This window comes from Gavia stellata, chromosome 12 (genome assembly GCF_030936135.1).
Source record: "Gavia stellata isolate bGavSte3 chromosome 12, bGavSte3.hap2, whole genome shotgun sequence".
In the NCBI taxonomy this organism is placed as follows: Eukaryota; Metazoa; Chordata; class Aves; order Gaviiformes; family Gaviidae; genus Gavia; species Gavia stellata.
This window is the reverse complement of record NC_082605.1, coordinates 4,388,816-4,409,947: the sequence shown is the minus strand read 5'-3', so window position 1 is coordinate 4,409,947 and position 21,132 is coordinate 4,388,816. Positions and strand designations below refer to the sequence as shown.

General features: G+C 37.7%; 1 protein-coding gene across 1 annotated transcript in view; it reads left to right on the top strand.

Moving 5' to 3' along the window:
- Nucleotides 1-21,132, top strand: part of SLC6A11 (solute carrier family 6 member 11) — a 102,139-nt gene that overhangs the window by 45,391 nt on the left and 35,616 nt on the right. Inside the window, exon 6 of the mRNA XM_009809167.2 lies at nucleotides 4,118-4,252. Coding sequence (XP_009807469.1) covers nucleotides 4,118-4,252 — 135 coding nt within the window. The remainder of the gene's footprint in view (nucleotides 1-4,117; nucleotides 4,253-21,132) is intronic.

Below are 21,132 nucleotides of genomic sequence, written 5' to 3'. Positions count from 1 at the left end.
TTAAAATTTGGATGGAGATCATGCCCAAATTGGTAATACCTGGGTGTGCCTACAAAGACACCAGACCTGCCAGACAGTGATAAGATAATTATATTTCTGTAGTTGTACTAATATGACCTTCTGCATCAACGCTGTGAAGTAGGATAAAAATTACTCTTTTCCTTGTCACATCACTCAGGCAGTGAAACTTCGGTTCCCAAGCTGTTTCTCCATGCAGGAGCGTACTGCAGTGTGGGCATAATTTTCCTTTATTTGTCCTGTGTAGACAAACCTTGCATGTCACCGAGATCTGAAGCTTGCTCAGCAGTCTCCTCTTAACAAAGGAAGTCGGTGGTGTCAATCTAGTTTTCTGTGGTCACAGTGTCCGCTAAATAAATAGGCTAAATGACTAATAGGCTGAAAACACTGAATGAAAGGTACGGGTGAGCAGGGCATGGAGTCGGGTCTTATTTTCCATGTAACTCTTCTCATACTGAGTTTGGGCAAATTGCTGGCAATTCTTGCATTGATACTCCTTGTGTTTATAGCCTAATGGAGCAATAGAGAACTTTAGGGGAAGGGGATTAGCAAGCCAGTAATTTTCTGCAGCATCAAGTGAAATTAAACACTTTTATTCCATTTATAAAATGTAATTGGTTCATTACAGCACAAACTGGCTTGAACGTCGCAGCTTGCAGGAAAGAATTCCCTCAACTTCCTAGCCTCAAAAAGTTATATTTTCATTCATATATTCATTGAATTCTACTTCAGTTACGTCCTCAGCAAGAGCCAAGCAAAGGATTAAAGTTCATTACTTGCTATTCACGACTCATCCTGCTAAGGAGCTGAGGTAGCGCGTGAACATCAAGCTGGTACGTTCTGTAGTAGCTGTAGCCAGAGAAAGCTATTTTAAGGCTTTTGGATTTCTGGGGGTGTGTGGCTCAATTCATTACATGCAGGGCTTTTTCCTTATTTTCAACAGATTTTATCACGTATTTTTTCTACATTTTCTCACGAGCCAAGTCACCTTCGCTTGAACCTCTGCAGCATGATCTGGCCAGAATGTTCAGAAAAACACCTTTTCATTTAGGACAAGAAGTTCAACAGTCCCCGTAGCCACATTTGAACCTATGCACCCTATTTGTGCTTTAAAGATACTTAGGTATGAAAAGATGCGAACTGGCAGCTAGTTCAGTTCTCAAGATCTTTAGGGTGCCTTACTCATGAAATCGTTGCATAGATACCTAGGTATCTTTATAACTAACCTTGAGTGATATAGACATCTGAGTCTCTTAAGGTTTTAGTATTCAAAGTTCCAGTACTTGGTACTTAACTTACTTTCAATGCTTTGGTACTTAAAGTTCATGGCAGTCAATGAAATACCTATTCTCAGGATCTTTGGCCCTAATGTACTTTCAGTTAAGCACCTAAGCATGCTTAAGAGCTGTTAGATGTCCCAGTCGATGCCTTTCTACATACTAGTATGTCTATATATCTCTGTAAAATTGTCTTTCCATTATATTGTAATAGGAGAACTTGGTGCAAAAACTAGCATACCAGAAATTTTTATTTGGTTTCCAACTGCTTGAACACTGGCATTGCTCTGACAAGGGTTTAAAAAAAGCATTTTGAACATTGGAATGCAAATTAACATACCAAGCAATTAAAGTCAATTAAAACAGGATGCAGTGTAATTAGAAACAGTTGTGTTCACATTTATATTCAGAGAGGTTTGATGTGTTGAAAGAAAAGAAAACAATTCAGGAAACTTTTAATGCCTACAGATGTGATGATGATACTAATAATGGCATTTGATTTCTAAAATGTCCCATCCTCCCTCACCTCACGAGCTCTCGAGAAGCATGATAAAATGAGCAACTGATGCACTGGATGCAATGGAATAAAGTGGCTCAACATACTGGGAGACTCAAACACCACCTGCAAGTGGTGGCCTTCTCTCCCCTCTCTGAACACAATACACATACCTGTTGCAGTACAAGAGAAGCTTGTAGTTTTAGCAGCCTTAGTAGCTGTGTGAGCGCTAACACCAAAAAATTGTCAACTGTGTCAGTTGACTCAGGAAGGGTGTATCTTTGCCACACATGCTCCCTTGGTATCTCTTTCATTGTTGTTCTGGATGTCTGCGTTAGTATTTATTGCCAGAAATATTGAGCCAATTGCGCTCTATTTTTATCCTCTTTCTGCATGGTAACCAGAAAGGAAGGAGAGTTCTCATTCCTCTAAAGCTATCCTCACGATAAAAAAATATGCTAGAGGTTGTGGTTCTAGTACTTGCAGTCATGTTAATACGTGTGGATGGGCTGTGGAAGGCATTCGGAAAAGCAAACAGAAAATGGTGAAGTATAGCTCTACAAGCCTGGATGGCTGCTGCAGGATTACAGACTACCGTGCAAGGGTACCTTTATCTGACCTCTCTTGGGCAGGCTGCAAGCCAGTATAGTTAATGAAGCGTGATGCAATGAAATGTTATTCTTTAATGTTGTAACAGACATTCCGGTGCAGTACCTTCCATGTCATCAAATGTGTATGTCTGCTGACTATCCTCTATTAAAAGCAACTGTTGATTTAAAAGAAGTAGAGAAAAATAGCTGGCAAAGAATTAAATACAGAAACATGAAAATCAGTTGCTGGCTACTCTGTCCTTTCCATGCAATATAAGACTCAGAGCAGGACCGTGTCCATTCTGTGTGTTTCTTTTTTACTTTTCATTAACTGATGTTCCATTTTTATTTGAAACCTAAATGTGGAGAGCAGTCTCTTTGAGACAAGGTCTATTTGAACTCAGCCAGTCATACCAGTTTGCATTTCCCCTAATAGTCAACCATAATAAATGTAAGCACTGGGATAAAGCTTTCCATTTTGCATTTTAATGACCTACGAATTCATCAATTCAGGCTTCTGAGACCTATAGGAATATAATGGTTGTCTCCATTTCCAGGGAAAATCATGGCTTGTATTTTCAAAAGGGGTAATAAGACACCTCTAAAGATATATAGGTACTTGCCTCCTGTTAAGATCAGTGAGAGTGAAGTGTCTAAATATGTCTTGGGCAGCTGGACATGTTTAAAGAGCTGCCATGTGATTTTAAGTTCTTCCATTTCTGACTGTACCAGCTGAGGCACACGTGAGATGATTTCATGTTTGGGGTTAAATACTCAGCACAGTCTGAAAATCAAAATTCAGTTCATTAGTCATGAAAATGTGTTTGAGAATCCTTTCATGGGTGCGTTCTCTGATGTATAAGAGTATCATCACATATTAGGATATTTTATAGCAGAAATGGCTATAGAGAATTATGGAGAGTTAAGTTTAAGGTATGTTATTATTTAAAGAAAATATTTATAGTGACTTGGAATTTATCATTTAACTGGAATTTATCATTTAATCCATCTCCATGTTTGAATAGCTATATACTGCTCTCAGGTTTGTGATTGTAAAATGGGATCAATTCTGCTCAATCTTTCCTTTGACTTCTTGCAGGTTTACAGAAAAGCTCCATTGCTCCCCATTCACAGAGCAAACTGATTTCTGAAAAAAATGTGGCCATATATGCGAAAACAGAAATTGCTGGGCTTGAGCACTTCAGAAATCTTACCTGAAGATGCTTTGTGTGATAAGGGTACTATATTAAACACAATGAGATATACATAGCATTTAACCTTTAGGCTTGATGAAATGTTTATTCCTCAAACGCAGACATGCAGGCAAAGCCGTCTTATGAGATGACCATTTAGTAATTACTAGGTGACTGAAAATTCATTGCATATGTTGTTATAGATTACATATAATATAATGCAATTAATTACTTGCTATTATGAGTCAATTTCCCTGTATCTGTGTTTGGAATACTATGTAGTATAGTGTACAGTGTACACTATAGTATAGTGTCTTCCCAAGCTCTGTATAAAAAAGTGTTGACCTTTCCTACAAGACATAAATAGTTCGGAAGGGAGTATGTTTTGAGGACAAAATTCATCTGCATGAACAAAGGCATCAAAAGCACTTTTCCTCCAGAAAAGGATTTGTTTTTATCTAACAGCAAAATGGATGTGGAAATGTGGTGGTTTTGTTGCAGCTGGAAGAAAATATTTTTCTAATGTTTGCTTCTTCTTGCTAGGTTGTATACGTAACAGCCACGTTCCCCTATATCATGTTGATGATTCTTCTGATTCGTGGAGTAACGTTACCAGGGGCTTCCGAGGGGATAAAATTCTACTTGTACCCTGACCTTTCTCGACTGTCTGACCCACAGGTAGGACCATGGTCCATGTATTTATTTTCCTTTCTGACTGGAAAAAACTGCAAGAGTTTCTTGATTTTAAAGTTTGAATACAGGTGATTGCTAGATAATTGTTCATTGTTAGAAATTTGGAATTGTGGATAGGGCTTTAAAGCCATCACTGCTTACATGTGTTGGAATATAGTGTTCTTTTAGTAGAAAAGTACCTTGGTTGTTAAATCAGAATTTTCAGAAGTGTTCAGTTGCAGTTGCTGCTTCTGCCGCGGAGGGGCAAGAGCATTGCCATTGGTTTTAATAGGAACAACTTTAACTAAGACTTAACCATTTTACGGTTCTTTGCTCATTCCAAATCTAAATCTCAGTCAAGATTAGTAGAGAAATTAATCATTCAGGTGATTGCTGTCTCTGAAGCAGAAGTCTCCATATGCAATCAAGGAGGAATGAAGTACTGAAACTAGGAACTGCGTCTTTTTCGTTGTTTCTGGAGTAGATCTGGACATGGAAATACTGGATTAAGTTGATTTTTTTTTTTTTTCCAGTGACAGATGAGTACAATAAAACAGTTATTATATATCATTTGTCTGATATCAAAGGGGGAAAATGACACAAGCTCTACAAAACCTGACAGGTTGCAGACAGCATTTTGCTTACCTGGTTTGGCAATATAAAAGACTTTATACAATGTTACTTCTAAGGCTATTACCGTGTTAAATGGATCCTGAGATGGAGATAGGAGATTTGGGAATATTTGTCAAAATTAATTTTTTTTAATCTGCTTACTGAAAATGTGTCAGCATAATTTTTTTTAACCTCTGCTTACTGAAAATGTGTATTTTTTTTTTGCAAAAGACAATAGAAGGGGCCTTTCAGGTTACTTCCTTGAAGTGTGTGAAATGACTGACTCATTTAAAGTTCACTTTAAAAAAGTAATATTTCCACAGAAAAAAACAACTAGAAAGAAAAAGATTAATTTAAAATATTGAAAATTTTAGATGAAAACTTAATCGTGTTGCCACTTTTGGACTCAACAATGTTTCCATCATTCTGTGTCAGCATTGATGGGAAGTGAAAGAAGAGTTGTTGAAGTGGTGTTAGAACGTCAGTGATGTGCTATGGCTTTCCAACAGCTAGCTTGCTTAGAGGTGGCCTCAGCTCACTTGAGAGATTAGCAAAGTAACAGAGAAAAACAACAGGATTCTCTGACATGCTCCCAGTTATTTGTCTGCAACATATAATAGACTCAAACTGTAGTAAATATAGCAAGCCAGTCCAATTTCAAGTGAACCCCATGTGTCTTAACTCATTTTAGCAGAGACAAGAAATTTGACTGTCGTATGTTTATTTGAGGACACAGATGGCATCTGTTAATTTTGTCTAGTTTTAACTAGTGTTTCACCCTGCTGTGTGGTTCTGACAATTAAAATTACCCACTGCCTTGACAAAAAGTGTTCACTGAGCGCTCTTTTCTCGTACTACACCATGATGATTCCTCCACCTGCGAAGTCTATTGACCTAGTATGAATAGGAGGTAGTCCTGCTGCTTAAATGTTGATTCCTTCAGTTGCCCAGCGGTGTGTGAGAGGCCTGTTAACAGGATTTTGCCCCGCGTGTGGGTGTTTCACATTCCACTGACACCCTTGCTTCTGTTTGTTATTGAGGGAGGGCACGCAAGCTTAAGCAACATCATTGTCAGGCTACAGGGGGTTTTTATATGCCTATTTACTGTACTGTTTCCATTTGTAAAGAAATACATTGTTGCCATGACAATTTCCAAAGCACATAATATTAGTCTAAGCAGTCTGTGAAGTACAAAGCACTTAAGACACGTGTGCATGTATCTGTTTGTCCCACACATATAGCTCAGCTGAAACTAGAATGTCTTTTGGGAAAGCTTAATGGATTGCTTCAACAAGCCAGCTTTCTTCTCCGTTTCAATGAGACTTTAACTGATACATTGCAGTACTTCAGCCTTAGTATTTTAAGCACCTTTTTGTAGGAAAGAAGCTGAAGTAGAGTGGACCACAATAGAGACTGTGAACTCTAATACAGGTAATTTAACTGTAGTATGCGTGATGAAATGGTTTTAGAGAATTATTTTTGTGTTGAAAAAATGCTGTTTCATAGAAATTTAAATATTCTGTTGAGACTAATCAATTTTTGAAGAAAGGTTTCTGAGTTATGGGTGGGATCTCTGGTCAATTTTCAAGAAATAAAGGAAGTTTGGCTTCTCAATCTTAAAAATAGAATTTGGCACTCATTTTATTAAAAAATAGTAAAATGGAATTGGTTCAGCTTTCTTGCAGCTTTTAATGGTAACAAGATAGACATGTAGACATTTTCTATTTTATGGAAATGTAAAACTTAATAATGTTCAAAATTACGAATTTTTGCATCCAAAAACCCATTCTATAAGCCTCTTCTCAATTTGTTCTAGAGATTTTTGTCAAGAAGCAAATATAGGACAACTGAAGTAACCTTGACGTTTGTGCTTCCAGTTTTCATCTTTGCTCTTGTTTATTTGGATTTACTCCACAATATCAAAGCATAATGCATGTGTACTAGCAGAAGTTGTTTTCCTCTTCAATTGGAGGTCTGTTTAAATAATGTTCCAGGGAGACTACTGTGTCTGTATTAGGAGAGTGGTATTTGAACTGCAGTGCCAACTATGTTTACTGTGGATTAAATAAATTAAGTTTCTCTTCAAGGCTCACTTTAGTTTGAAGTTCTTGAATCTTTTGTCTTTGTGTAATTTGCATTCCATGGTTCGTTATAGCTTTCCAAGCAGCTATTCATCTGTCTTTTCAGTTCCTCTTAGCTTTCAAGTGCTGTGTTCTCTATTTCATTTTTATATTCTATCTTTTCAGCAGACTGAATCCTCTTGGTCTGAAAATGCTGTCTTTTGTCCTGTGTATCTGTAGAGCTCATACCAATCACTTTTCATTATAATAGTGGAGTACTATATTTAAGTTTCAGAAATGCTTTGTTTCATCAACAGTAAAGTCTCTATAGCCTTCATGCTAAAATTGGTTTGACATATGTCCCTCTGCCCCAATCTGGAAGATACAGGTGCTGTTTATAGCTTAAATATGGGGTCTTTCCCGAGTTATAACTCACATAAAAGAAGTATTTTACAAAGTTAATAGGATTGTTATGGGTTTTGTGTGCAAGTCTGACTCAGAATATGGTTCTGGTTGTTCCTCAACAGATTTAAGTCACTTAATATGTAATAGGCTTGTGTGTGGTACTTGCTGCCCTTTTTTGGGGAAAACATTTGGTTCTTCATAATGAGATTTTCCAAACACTTGTGCATGGAAGAGGTTAAATCAGTTAGGGTTTAGCAGACGTACCAGTTTCATGGATCAAGGAGTAAGTAATATTATGGTCACCAATCTGGAAAACACACGCGTATAAATTTAAACCCTGCTGTAGCAGTGAATTCTTAAAATGAGGAGGAAAATAAAAATAAAGTTGTCTGGTTTATTGTATGCTTGTATGCGAATAACTAGCTGAGTTGCTGGTCTTTTTTAATAAAAAATATGTTTTGTTTTAATGAAGCATTATAGCATCTGTAGGGGTGAACATGTCAACATAGTCAGAACTGCACTCTCCTCTGAATAGTTGATGCTTACCAAAATCTTGAACAAATTTAATTAATGTGGGGTTTGCAACTGAATTGCATATGAGAATATGTTTCTATGTGGGAAGAATATAGGTCGTACTATATCTCTGATATACTCTCACGTGAATGTTAAGCATTACAAATGAATGACAGGATAAATTACATATAAGGCACAGGAAAGTCTGAGCCATCACACTTAGGATTGATTTTCAATTTCTCTGATCTTTTATTTGCAGTAAGAAAGTGTAAATATGGCAATGAAATTTCTGATGGCAGAAACATTTCCACAATTCACCTCTAGTAGCTCAGCTATGAGAGTTCAACTATTAGGTAGCCATGACTGTGCAGGTGACTACGCAGAGCTTCCAGATGTTTTCTATGGGTACTCTTGCATGGGTAGTCCACCCAGCTTGAAAATGTCTTCCAGAAGGACTTTTTCCACAAATTTTCCTGGCACTGAAATTCGATTGACTGTCTGAAATATTTCTTTCTTTCTGCATTTGCCTGCGTGGCACTTAAGCTAAGTTTTCATGATCTGTGTGTTTACAGAGAAAAAGAACATTTTCGTACATAGGATATCTATTTTGGGGGAAAATACTTTTTTTTGGTAGAAAATAACTTAGCATAAATGCACATTAATTTTTTTTTTTGCCTGAAAATTGTAGTTTTCATTAAACTCCTCAACTTTCAGGTTAGCATGAGTTTCTTTTGCTAGTTTTTCACTCCTTCCTGAACATCATCTTAGTATGTTTGAGCATATACATAGAATTATACTTTTAAAAAGGATGCCATTCACCAAAGTGGTAAACAATTGCTATCCAGTTAGGCTAATTATAATACACATTTGTGTGGGAGACGTTTGGGAATACTGTATAGGTGTAGAGATAAGATTTTCTTAAATCCTATTCTGCAAATCCAAACTGGAAAAGTATTTGAGAATTTATCTTCCCTTAACTTTTTATTTCCAATGTTTAATAATGCAGAGTTGTTTCAGCGATGAGAGCTGCAGCAGTAATGCCACTCTGATTCTTTACCACGAACTCTCTTCTTAGCAGTAGAAGAAACAACCGAGACTGATTCAATTTTAGTACATGCAGCCTTGGAAGCAAGCAACTGTCACAATTGTATCGCCACCTTGAGGCTAACTGAAACCTATGTTTTCAAAGGCAGAAAAAATTCTTTCCTAGTTTTGAAAGTGGAGGAAACTGTTGCATTTAAGCAGAATTGTTAGGGCTCTGTTTTCCTCAAGAAAAAAAAAATGGTAGAAGAAATTGTGGTTTTATTTTTGGGCGGTTTCACACTCAGAAAATCAAGAGAACTCTATGGATTCCTGAGTAGTGGATTTTAGACCTGTACTGTACCTATCTAAGCATACTGATCCTTAAAATTGAAACCTAGGAATTTTCATATGTTGGCAATGAAATGATATCTAATTGCTGGAGAATTTTTTGGTGCTTTTGTTTATTTGGAATATGAGAAGTGAGAAACTTGCAGTCTAGTGAGAAACTTAGTTCATAGGATGTGTTCAATACTGCATGGAAAGCCTAGTTTTTAAGCATACTACTTGGAGAAAGTGTTCAGAGGCAGGTCACGTATTCTAAACCTTACCAACCTTTTAATACCACTAAGTCTAGTAATACCTTCAGCAATTTACTGCATTTTTGACCGTTATAAGAGTTTGTGCAGCCATTTTTGAAAAAAACAATTAACTGGGGAAAAATAGTGGTAATGAAAAGAGAAAGATGTCCAGTTGCCATCACACTCATGCAGTTCTGTTAACAGCTATGGAATTTACTCTTCTTTTTCCTACCAATTTCTTCGTATCATCTGTATTGTTTGCTTCATCAGGTATTCACTTTCTGAACCAGGCAGTTGCGATGCACGCACATGTGAGTTGCAGTAAATTTAAAAAAAAGTGAAATGCCAGAAATTAGTACAAGGGCCATAAGTATGAAAAAACCTTAGCTGAATTTACTATCTATATAACTACAATTCCCACTTTATGCATGTATCTTTGAACAAACAGTCTTTGTTCTTTGATATGGAAACTAAATTTCAAACCGTTCTTTCTATGAAAGGAAAAAAGTATTGCTGCTGATGGTGAGGCTCTCACATTGCTGTTAAGCAGTAATCCCCTACCCAAAGTTTTAAGATTTAAACTTGAAAAATAATTCATTCTTCTCAAAGTCTGCAGTTCGCACCATCATTACAAATTACTGAGATTATAAATTGTAAGGTAAGCACAGGATATAGACTGGTACGATGTTTAGAAACATTTTACCCTACAATGCAGTTTGTAATCTCCACAATGAGGAACTGTTCCATTTTAGTATGTGCTATGACTTTTGTATTACAAATTCTTTATGTGGTTTTAAAGAATAGGAACACCAACATATTGCTTAATGCAGTGTTCTTGCTGAAATGGCAGAGATGTTTATCAAAGCCATAAATCACACCTGGGATGGATACTATTCCCATTTTCCCCAAAGAAAGACTAAAGGCAAACCTGGGAGCATATTTCATTTCCCCCTCTCAAAGGAACATACGTACTGCTCTCTCGCAGTGAATCTGCACTATAGTGATTGGGCACATACATTTCAAAAGACATGGGATGAAGGCATTCAGGGTCTTCTCCTATGACAAAAAATTACTCTCTGCAATGCATGGAACAGTTTAGTATTTGTTCACCACACAAGTCATTACATTGTGCAAAGATTTTAGGTATATTTAAGTATGCTGTGGGAAAGGCACAATCTAAATCGAATACATCATTGCTAAACTGTTGGTACATATGAGTATACATGACATACCTTTTTATGCCTCAATATACAGCTCTTTTTTTCAATAGCATAATGTTGTGACTATTAATTTTTATGTAGCAAATGTGGTTTTAGAAGTCCAGTTATTGCTTTGGAGAGCTATTTCAAGCCCTGAACATGTAGTTTGCTTTCTTCTCCCCATGGTTTTTCCTTGTGTTTCTTGCTATTGCTACACAAGCAACAGCAAGCTGAGCAGGCAACAGTAGATTTTGGCAGTTAGAAGAGACTTGCTGAAAGAATGGGGTCATTTAGGCCACATTAAATCTCTTCCAGCTATTCCTGCAACCCCTTAGCAACCTTGGCAATGGAGAGACATCATCTGAGTTTCGGGGAAACTCTAATTGCACTTTAATATTAGACTTCATGGCTAGTGCAGTATGCCACTGGAGGGAGACAGGATCCACACATTAGCTCAGTGTATTGGCATAACAGGGAGAGATTTTTCACTGTTTACAATGATGGAACCTGAAAAGAAGTACTAGATAAACCTGAAGAGCCATTTTGTGCATAAATTAATTAACATTCTCAGGAACATTTGAGGAATTGTGAATACTATCAATGACTCCAGCCTGTCAGCTGCTCTAGAAGTCAAGTCTCCTAGCAAGAGAAAAGCAGTTGTTAAAAATTCATTTGTTTCAGATGAAATTAAAAATTGGTACAAAAAAATGCTAAGTGATATATGGATATTGATGAGGGAAAAATAATAAGGGACCTAGCGCACAGTGAGGATAGTCAGTAAGTGAAGCAAATAAATATTCCACACTATTTCTGGGACAGTCACAAGTGGGTATATGATGCCATATAAATAGAGGCACTGGAAATATATAGTTATTTTAAGAATTGCTAACAGGATTCTTGTTAATCCTGTTATTCCAGAGGAATGAGAGAAAAAAGAAAAAGAGAAGATTACTACACTAGTGGAATGATGTGCAGCTTGCAGAAAATCTGTTATTTACTGTTTAAAAAATTGAGTGCTCCCAAAGATTATTCTTTGAAGAGCTGTACAAAAAATGCTTTCTAATTGCCCAGACATTTCTGAGACTCTTTTTATTTCCATCCTAGAACTGGAATAACAGTTGAATTTTCAAAACAATCCAACAAAAAGAAGGCTGGGCAAACACCTGCAGAAAATTAGTAATGGCTAAAGTGTATTGTGTACACCCCACAAACTACCATTGGAGAGATGCCGTGCTGTAGGGGTTGACTTGTGAGCCTTGAAAGGTCTCTACCTAAGGCTTTTACAGTAAATGGAGTTGGGTTCACCCACTTTTTTTTTTCCTCAGAAGTAGCCTAGAGGATGTTGGTACTGAAGTTCCCTGCTGAAGGTATTCTCTGAACTACTGGAAATAAAAAATGAGGAGGACACAGAAAGGAAGAGAAAAGGTGCCTTCCTCCAGGGTGGTATAAGAAAGTTGGGGACTGCATTGAGCTGTGGACTATGTAGGCATCTTCCAACTACACGTGCCTTACTGCTGCTCTTCCTTCTTCCTACCATGGTTTTTGTATCCGCTAGCATATAGTTTGTATGCCACTTGTGCATACATATGTGATTTATTTGCAAGGGCAGTGTGAGAAAGGGAGAAAAAAGTGATAGAAAGCAAGGAGAGGGAAGCTGGGAGGAGAAAGTGGGAGGTGACTGATGACAGTTGCTGGCATGCTGCCCTTAATGTATGTGGGAAAACAAGCTGCCTCTCCCATCATGAACTGTCACCAGCTGCCAGGCAGCTCACAGCAAGGATCCAGATCCAGGAGAGCAAATTGGAAAGATGAGGAGATGTGTGTATTGGCAGCTGTTGACTTTCTGATGCTCTCTATTCTGAATGTCTATGTTAAATTGTTGACTACTCCTTCCTTATGGATAAAGTAACTCTATTGTATTAGTATAGTTTTTGTTCAGGCCGTTGAAGCTGAATTGATTGTCAACTACTTTACCTAGCATTGCATAATTCATTCTTCTTATGCTTTATAAAATGCTTATACACACACACATATATATACACACTAAAGTTATATCATCAAAATTGCCTATGAAGATAAATGACTGGATGGGATAGTCAACATGTTTTCTTAACTTCAGATGCTGCTATGGTGCATTACATGACTTGGGGATACAGTTCATATTCTTTTCTCTGAAATAAGAGTCTTTCAAGAAATAACTATATTCCTGTGTTAATGTTAAATTCCAGAAAATTTTGTAATACAGGAATTCCTGCAAAGGTCATTAATATTTTTAAAGATATCTTCCTTAACTGTGTTCACAGTCTTAGATTTCCATATGTTAACATTTTCCCATATGGATGTTTATAGTCAGCTACTTTAAACACTGAGGCTCAAATAAAGTGAGCATTCTGTGACCATTTGCACCAGAATCCTGGATGCAAGAATACCTTTTTATGCCATCAGAGAACAGAGGCAATAACATGTGTTTTGTCACACCAGTGCCAACCAAACACTACTACTTCAATTTAGAACTGTAAATAAGGATAAGGAAAGAAAGCGTCTGTCACAAAGGGAGAGGCAATAAAATGCATTGAGTAAATTTGTTACAAACTTGGCAGGAAATCGTCAGATGTTGGTGCAGTTTGGGAGACGGGTCCACCAATCTTTCATTTGTTTGTTTATTGTCAACCCATGTGAACTTTTCGGAGAACATTTGAATTAAGAAAGCACAGCTGAATTTGTAAAGAATGGGAGGCAGAGTCTGGTTCCTGGTGATTTTGCACTTAAGATCTGTGTTCACATATTGATATTTTAGCAGAACAAACACAAAACATTTCACACAGATCAGAGCTTTAAAAAGTGTTTTTCTTTTAAAGGGGTGTTTTCCTTTATTCTTTTCACTATTATTATTACATTTTGAAACAAAATCTTGTTTAGGAATTAAAAATAAAATGCTTCATTTAAAAATAGAGAAATAACATTTGACTTCTTAAAATAACTTTTCAGTTTTTGACCAAATGCTTTTACTGTTTGACACAAATTTATGAACCATGTAAATTAAACTGAATCTTCATTCTTCTGCGAAATTAAACATTTGATCAATGTCAATACGTTCGGTAGCCGCTCCAGCGTCAAGAAGTGAAGGTCCTGAATACAATTCCTAAATGGCATTTTTTTTATTCTATCGCTTTTTTTATCTTGAACTTGGTTTTTCTTTAAGTTTCTGCCAGCTCTGTGGCATAAATTGAAGTTTTTTCATTGCCCAGCTCTCTTTAAAAAGGACTAGGCTTACAGCAGAATTTTAGTGAACGTTGAGTGGCTTGTTTACTAGAATTTGCCAGTTGGGTATACAGCTCCTGTCAGTCTAAAAACAACTCATGCTTTTAAAATACTCGAAATCCCTCTGTGTAAAATAATAAAACAACATGGTGACTCTGAGGGATGTTCACAAAAAGGTATAGTGAAAGCTGGTACTTTCCCAGCCTGGAGGTCTAAATGAACTTGTTTAGCCATCCATGAAGGTGGGAAGAACATAGGTGGAAAATGATTGCAGCAGTTAAAGCACTGAAAAAGGTATAGTTGGGGCACTAGCCTTCAGTGAGTTACTATCTTATGGAGGAAGGCAGAAAATGTGGCAGATGATTAGGGATTACAGACTAAAATGATCTGTTCTATATCTTGATCTTTACAACGAAGTAAATAAGGTGGTCCGGACTCGTCATATTTAACATTACATATATGGCTGGCATGTGTAAGCAAGGTTCCAACTTTGTAGACGGGTGCATCTTTCATCAGTGGAGACGGAAAGGTGTCTTGGAAGTGTAGTTTTGTCACCCAGCATTTGTATCGGTCTTATAAATTCCTTTTTGCACTAATTCTGTAGTGCGCTTGGAGTGACCACAGACTTACAGCCAGAGCAGAGACAGGTACCTCAGCTTGAGTGAATGAGGCAGAGGCTAAATAATATAGGGACTAATTTACTCTCCTGGATATTTTGAGACTGACCAGGCAGTGATTTTCAGTGCTGATATATCACTCATAACTGTATTTTTGTATTTATATAACTCCACTTACCTGCAGATTTTTAAGTAGTTTAGGTGTCAAAAAAGTAATATGTATAGTCACTGAATAAGTCAGTTGTTAAAGAACCCAATCTGTGAAATGCAACTCCAAATAGTAAAATATTAATATTGCACTCTCTTTAGGTTCAAGAGAAGTGGTTTGTTGGTTGTTTGGGGTTTTTCTTATACACTGGCTTAAATTTTCACTTTAGCTGCAGAGTCATATAGGTGCAAGTAGAAGTAAGAACTGAGTACATATTACCAAAATATAGCGTTAAAGAGTGCAAGACTAAATGATTTGGCAGCAAGTGGGAAAAGGGAAGAAATAAACAAAAACACAGTCCCTTTTTGTCTTCTTTCCGTCCTATTGTACTGAGTACTGTAGATTGGAGGCATCAGGCAGAAGCAAATTGTCCTTCAGATGGAGGGGGAACATGCAAGAAGTGATTCTGAGGGACAAACACAGCATCAAAGATGTTTGTGGGTTGGAACCATCTATACATCACTCCATGCTTCTGACTGGGTATGAGGAAAAATACCTACCAACACATCAGCTCTTTGAACATTTCAGATAAGCATTTAAAATAAGCCTAGGGTATCAGCAGTACAATGTTTGTTTCCCAAATGAACTTCTCCAAGACAAACCCATCACAGGGAAGAGATGACAAACTTATGCCTGAAGGTCTAAACCAAATTTGCTTTATTACTTTGCCTTTCTCCATACCTCCTTGCGTTTATTTATGAAAATTATCTAGGGAACTCATTCTGATTTTTGTATCCGTTGAGCCCCTTATGGAGCTGGATGACGTTAGTAGCACCTTACCTACTGCTGTGAGCTTCTTTAAACTCTCAGGTGGAGTCTCGGTGACTTGTAACAACAGCACAGAGAACAACCAGAAAACCCAAAATGCCCCTTTAAAAAAAATAAATCTTAAGATCTGAAATTGATTGGATAAGTTGTTGCTCTAAGCTTGCTAGAGGAATCTCGGAGATTCTTGGCACATAACCCTGGGTAAGTGCCAGGCTTTTGGTCTGGTTCCAAGCCAATTCCAGCTACCATTCACCAGTAATTAACTCTGAGGCACATAGTCAGATGGTGCATACCAATTTATCATCTTTGTGTCAATGCAATGGTGCCCTGCCAGTTGCAGAGCTATGGCCATGCTCATTCATCCACAGAGTCAGATTTGTCCAAGTCCACGGAACAAGTCAATGGCTGGTCTACCTACCCTTATGTACCAGACCAAATTCCTTCCTGGGAGTCTTGGTCACACACCCTTGATAGTAGTGCTTGTTGTCTATTGCAGATGCTACAAGGCTTCCCACTTCTAGCTGGCTATTACATTTAGGATTGGAGACTTCTGACTTGCATGCAGGTTAAGAGTATGGGGAGAGACGAGTTTAAAGCTTAAGTTAGTTATTCTATGATTCTATAAAATGCTTAAGTTAATGACTGTTGCTTGCTCAGTAGTTAGTCATTGATGAAATTCAAGGAGGAAGAGGCTACAGGACAAAGAAGTAGAGTTTCTGTTTGTGAATGTGGAGTCTTTGAGAATGCAGTGAATAAATAAATACGGTTTTGTGGCATACACTCACTGAGAAGGTAACTGTAATGCTCAATTTTCTGAAACAATTTACTACTGGGCAGTGCTGCCACAGAATTGAGATTCTGAAGGTTTAGCTGCAAGGTAACCTTAATGGATTCTTTTGCTTCCTAGAACTGCTGTTCTGTTTTGACCGAGAAAGGTAAGTAATATGTGGCCTTTTGTTTTAACTCATTTGGGTTTGCTGTACGGCGTTGGGGAACATCCATTTAGCCTTCATTTTTGCTTAAAGACATTTATTGGCTTTTTATTTCTGTGTGCTTCCTTGGGCTGTCATGCAGACAGTTTTATGTACCCTTGACTCATTACTGTTACTTGTCTTCTACCTTCAAACAACTAGATAAAAATATTTGTTTGTACTTTGAACATGATTGTACAAAAGGGCAGAAAAGAGGGCACCAAACACCAACGCTGTATCAAAGGCAAGGGCCGAGATGCTCTGGCCCTGAGAGTTTCTCTGAGAACCCCTGGGGCACAGCGATACAGTTTAAAGCCTGTTGGTTACCTGTGACCTGCAGCCAGAAGGTACGTGGCAGGGGTAAGAGAGGTGGTGGGACTCCCAGGCTTCCTGTGCAGACAATGGAAAGAGAAAGCCACCTTTAGAGAGCACTTCCGTTGCACTGTATTCAAGTCATTTGAACATATAATGTTATATAACATTTTTATACAGTTTAACTAACGAGAATAAAATTGGAATTTATTGGCTTGGTAAATGTTTGCTGTAGTCTTTCCCTGAGCATCTGGTTTTGGCAACAATTAAATGAGGACAGTGGGCTACCTTTGCACTGATTGAATGTAGCCATACTTTTGTTATGTATTTATATCCAAATACGTATCCTTTGTACATAAGTAGCTAAAGTGAAAAAATGTTTGTGTTTGACTGTCTTGATAGTAATTTGAATTCTTTCTGTTCTATTATCTTACATCACTTTAAACAGAAAATGACAGTTCTCAAATGAAAAGAGGATTTAAGATGTTTTAGTAAAGTGGTTAATGCTCTAGATTAACTATATGGCTTTTCTTAGTTTTCTGGGGCAATTCTTGCTGAGTTAGGATGGGATTATCCACATCCGTAGCTTTGTTGAAGGCTGAGTGACTAAAATGTGATTAAATTATAATAAAATTATATACTTTCTTGTCTGTCATTTTGGATTGTTGACCTATATTGTTAGTACCAATATTTGAAGGAGTATGTTGCACAAGATTTCCGTTCTCTATGTTTTGAGATTACTATTTTTTAAAGATAATTAACTTTTAATTGTGTCTTTTATTTATATTTATTTATAAATGCCTAAGCATTCAGGTTTCATTATGCTTGTGAAGGGCAATATTTAGATTATTATGTGGCCAGCATGAAATCAATGCTGTCTTCAATTAAGCTTTTATTGGTGTAACAGAGTGATAGGTAATAAGTTGTCACTTGGAAACTTCAAGTGGTTTATTAAATATTGGTTTTAGTTGAGGGATTTTCTAGAGACATTCCTGTTAAACTTTAAAAACATTTTTCACTTTTCCTTTTGGTCTTTAGGCAATAAATATTTTTGAAGATAAATAAACTATAGTAGAGATACTCGGTGGATATTAGCTGGAAGCTGGACCACAGTTTTGGTGGTGTTGTAGACAAATAAGTAGTGAGAGTAGCTTTTCAGAGAACTGTATTGTTTCTGTGATGCTCCTTAGAAGACTGGTCTGCTCATTAAATAGCAATGGTAGCTCTATAGGACGGTATATAGCCAACAGTCGCTGGTGGGTTTTTTGTGAAAAAGCAAAAAAAAAAGCTTTTGCACAATGTCAGACCTGAAACTGGAGCACAGCCCTCCTGGTTCTGCAGCCAAGGCACCATTCCCTGTTTGTGTGGCAGTCAGCCAGTAACTCAGGAGGTCCTACTGACTGGAACCCTGCCTTCGATTTGGCAAAGTTCTATAAAAATGGAGATGTAGTGGGTTTAGAAAAATACAAAAGAATGTGCTATTTCACACAATGAACAACTAAATGGTGGAACTCACTGCTGGAGGATGTGGGAGGCCAGAAGTATAAATTAATTCAATTAATTATGGAAAGGTTAATTGTGAACTGTTAAACGTGGGAGTTCACATATAACCTGTGGTTCCAGCTTGTTTCTGCTGGAGAATTTCTGTCCAGCTTCTACTGGCCAGTTCCCTGTCCTGGGGTGTCCACCCTGCAGGTGCAGTCTCCTATGTCCCTACTATAAATAAGATGAAGTATATGCCAGCTAGTCAGAACATGCTTATTTGAATAGAAAATAACACATCAGTGGCTGACTGCTACAGATTAATTGTTTAACCGATATCTTTAATCCTTTGATAGCAATTATTCATCATTTTCATTATCCTATGCATGGACTGGTGGCAGAAGTTGAGCCAGAAGCTGTATAGGCGTGGAAACATAACAGTCCTTGTTTGGGTACTGGCATTATCAGGTGAGAGATTAAGAGAATTATAGAAATGAGTGTGAGAAAACAACTAGATAATGTTAGTTAGTGGAATGAACAGTCAACTCAACATAATAATTTCTTCTGAAGAACAGGGAGCATTAAACAATATGTTATTTGCTTGAAAGTATATAAGATGATGGTTTACATAAAAACTTAATTAGAACAAAGATCATGTAGCCCAATATGCTGTCTCCAGCGGTGGACCTGAGACGATTTCTAGGGGAACATATGATATTTGTCCCTTGAACTCTTTGGACAGCCAGGTATTTTCAGTTCAGGTGATTTCCTGAGGTCTGTGTGGCTTTTTATGTTCAGAAATCCTCAATGGATTTCCCTTCCATGTAGTTTTCTGATCTCCCCTAGAGTGCATGAAGACTTCTAGTATCCCCAACATTTCTTGGCAACAAATTCCACTAATTGTATCAGGAAGAGTTACCTCCTTTCATTCCTTTTGAACTGAATTCCTAGAAACTTCGTCTGATGATTCAAAAGGTCTTGCACTGGAACTAACAGTGAACAGAGTATCCTTACTCTTTCTTTCCATCTCATTCATGACTTGTTGAACTGCACTGACATCCTACCTCAGTTGAAAAAGCCCTAGCCCACTCAATCTGTTCTCATACAGAATCAGAGAATAGTTGAGGCTGGCAGGCACCTTTGGAAATCTTCTAGTCCACCCTCCCTTCCCAAAGCAGGTTGCTCAGGACCATAGAATCATTTAGGTTGGAAAAGACCTTTAAGATCATAGAGTCCAGCCGTAAACCTAAGACTGCCAATTCCACCGAAGACCATGTCCGGTTGGGTTCTGAGTATCTCCATGGATGGTGACTCCACAAGCTCTCTGTAGGCAACCTGTGCCAGTGTTTGACCACTCTCACAATAAAAGTTTTTTCTTGTGTTTAAATGGAATTTCCTGTGTTTCAGTTTGTGCCCATTGCCTCGTGTCCTTCCATCAGGCACCACTGAGAAGACACTGGGTCCCTCTTCTTTACTCCCTCCCATCAGGTATTTATACACATTGTTATGATCCCCCAAGTCTTCTCTAGCCTGGACAGTCCCAGCTCTACCAACTTCTCCTCACATGTTAGATACAACAGTCACTTAATCGTATTTGTAGCCCTTCACTGGCCTTATTCCAGTAAGTCTATGTCTCTCATGAACTGAGACCCCAGCACTGAACACAGCAATCTAGATGCATCTCAGCAGTGCTTGATAGAGAAAAAGGATCACCCGCCTCCCTTAATGTGCTGGTAACGCTCTTCCTCATGCCTAGCCCAGGGTGATGTTGGTCATCTTTGCCCCAAGGGCATGGTGTTGACTCGTGGTCAGCTTGCCCCCTAGGACCTTCCAGAATGTTGTCCCCTAGCCTGTATGGATGCATGGGGTTGCTCATACCACAAAATAGAAAACTATTTTTGTTTACCTGTTTCATGGTTTTTTTAGCCTTTTCAAATTCTATTGTAATTTTTTTATGTGAGGAGACCATAGTGAGAACTGCATAGAATATTCAAGATGTGGACAAACGATGAATTTAGTCAGTGGTATAATGCTGTTCTCTTCCTTAGTATTCCTTGTATTTATTCCGTAATAATGCCTAGCACTTAATTTACTTTCTTGACCACTGCTGAGCACTGTTGGAACCATCTAACATAACTACAAGATAATGCTTCCAAATCAAAATTATCAGCTAAGAGCCCATCATTTCACAGGTCAAATCAGAGTTGCTTTTTCTTGTATATATTGCTTTAAATGTAATTGAATTTTATCTGTCATTTCTTTAAATTTTATTTTCCAGTGATGCCAGCTGATAAGATCCATCATCACAATTAGCTGTCATTCTTGCTAATCTGGGTAACTTAGTGTCACTTCTTTTTTAACTATCATCTTTGCTAGTCTGACTAACATTGTCACCCCTTTTTTCTCAGTGACTTGTGAAGAAACTGAACAACAGAGGCACAGGTCATCGTAGTATTCCATTGGTGGCTTCCCTCTGCTGTAAAAATTATTCCTTTACTCTTATCTGGTGTTTCCTGTCTTCTCATCAGTTATTTTTCCAGCAGCGGCTTTCTTTCTTAAACCACAGATGCTTAGTTTCCTAAAGAGCTTTTGGTGACAGATTTTTCCAAAATGTTTTGAAAATCAAAATAGGCTTACATCACCTTCAACCACACGGTTGCTGACCACTTCTAAAAATTTTAGGAGCAATAATCTCTCTTGGTTGGGGTTTACCTTTTCTGCAGTTTCTAAGCTTTACCAGGAGCTTCTGTCATGTTTCCAATGCCAAGTATAGAAGGAACAGAAGGAGCAGAGGGAACAGGCTCTGGAAATAGAGAGAGATGAATTCTGCACTGGTAATGCTATAGAAACTTGATTGGTTTCTTAATTTTTGAAATG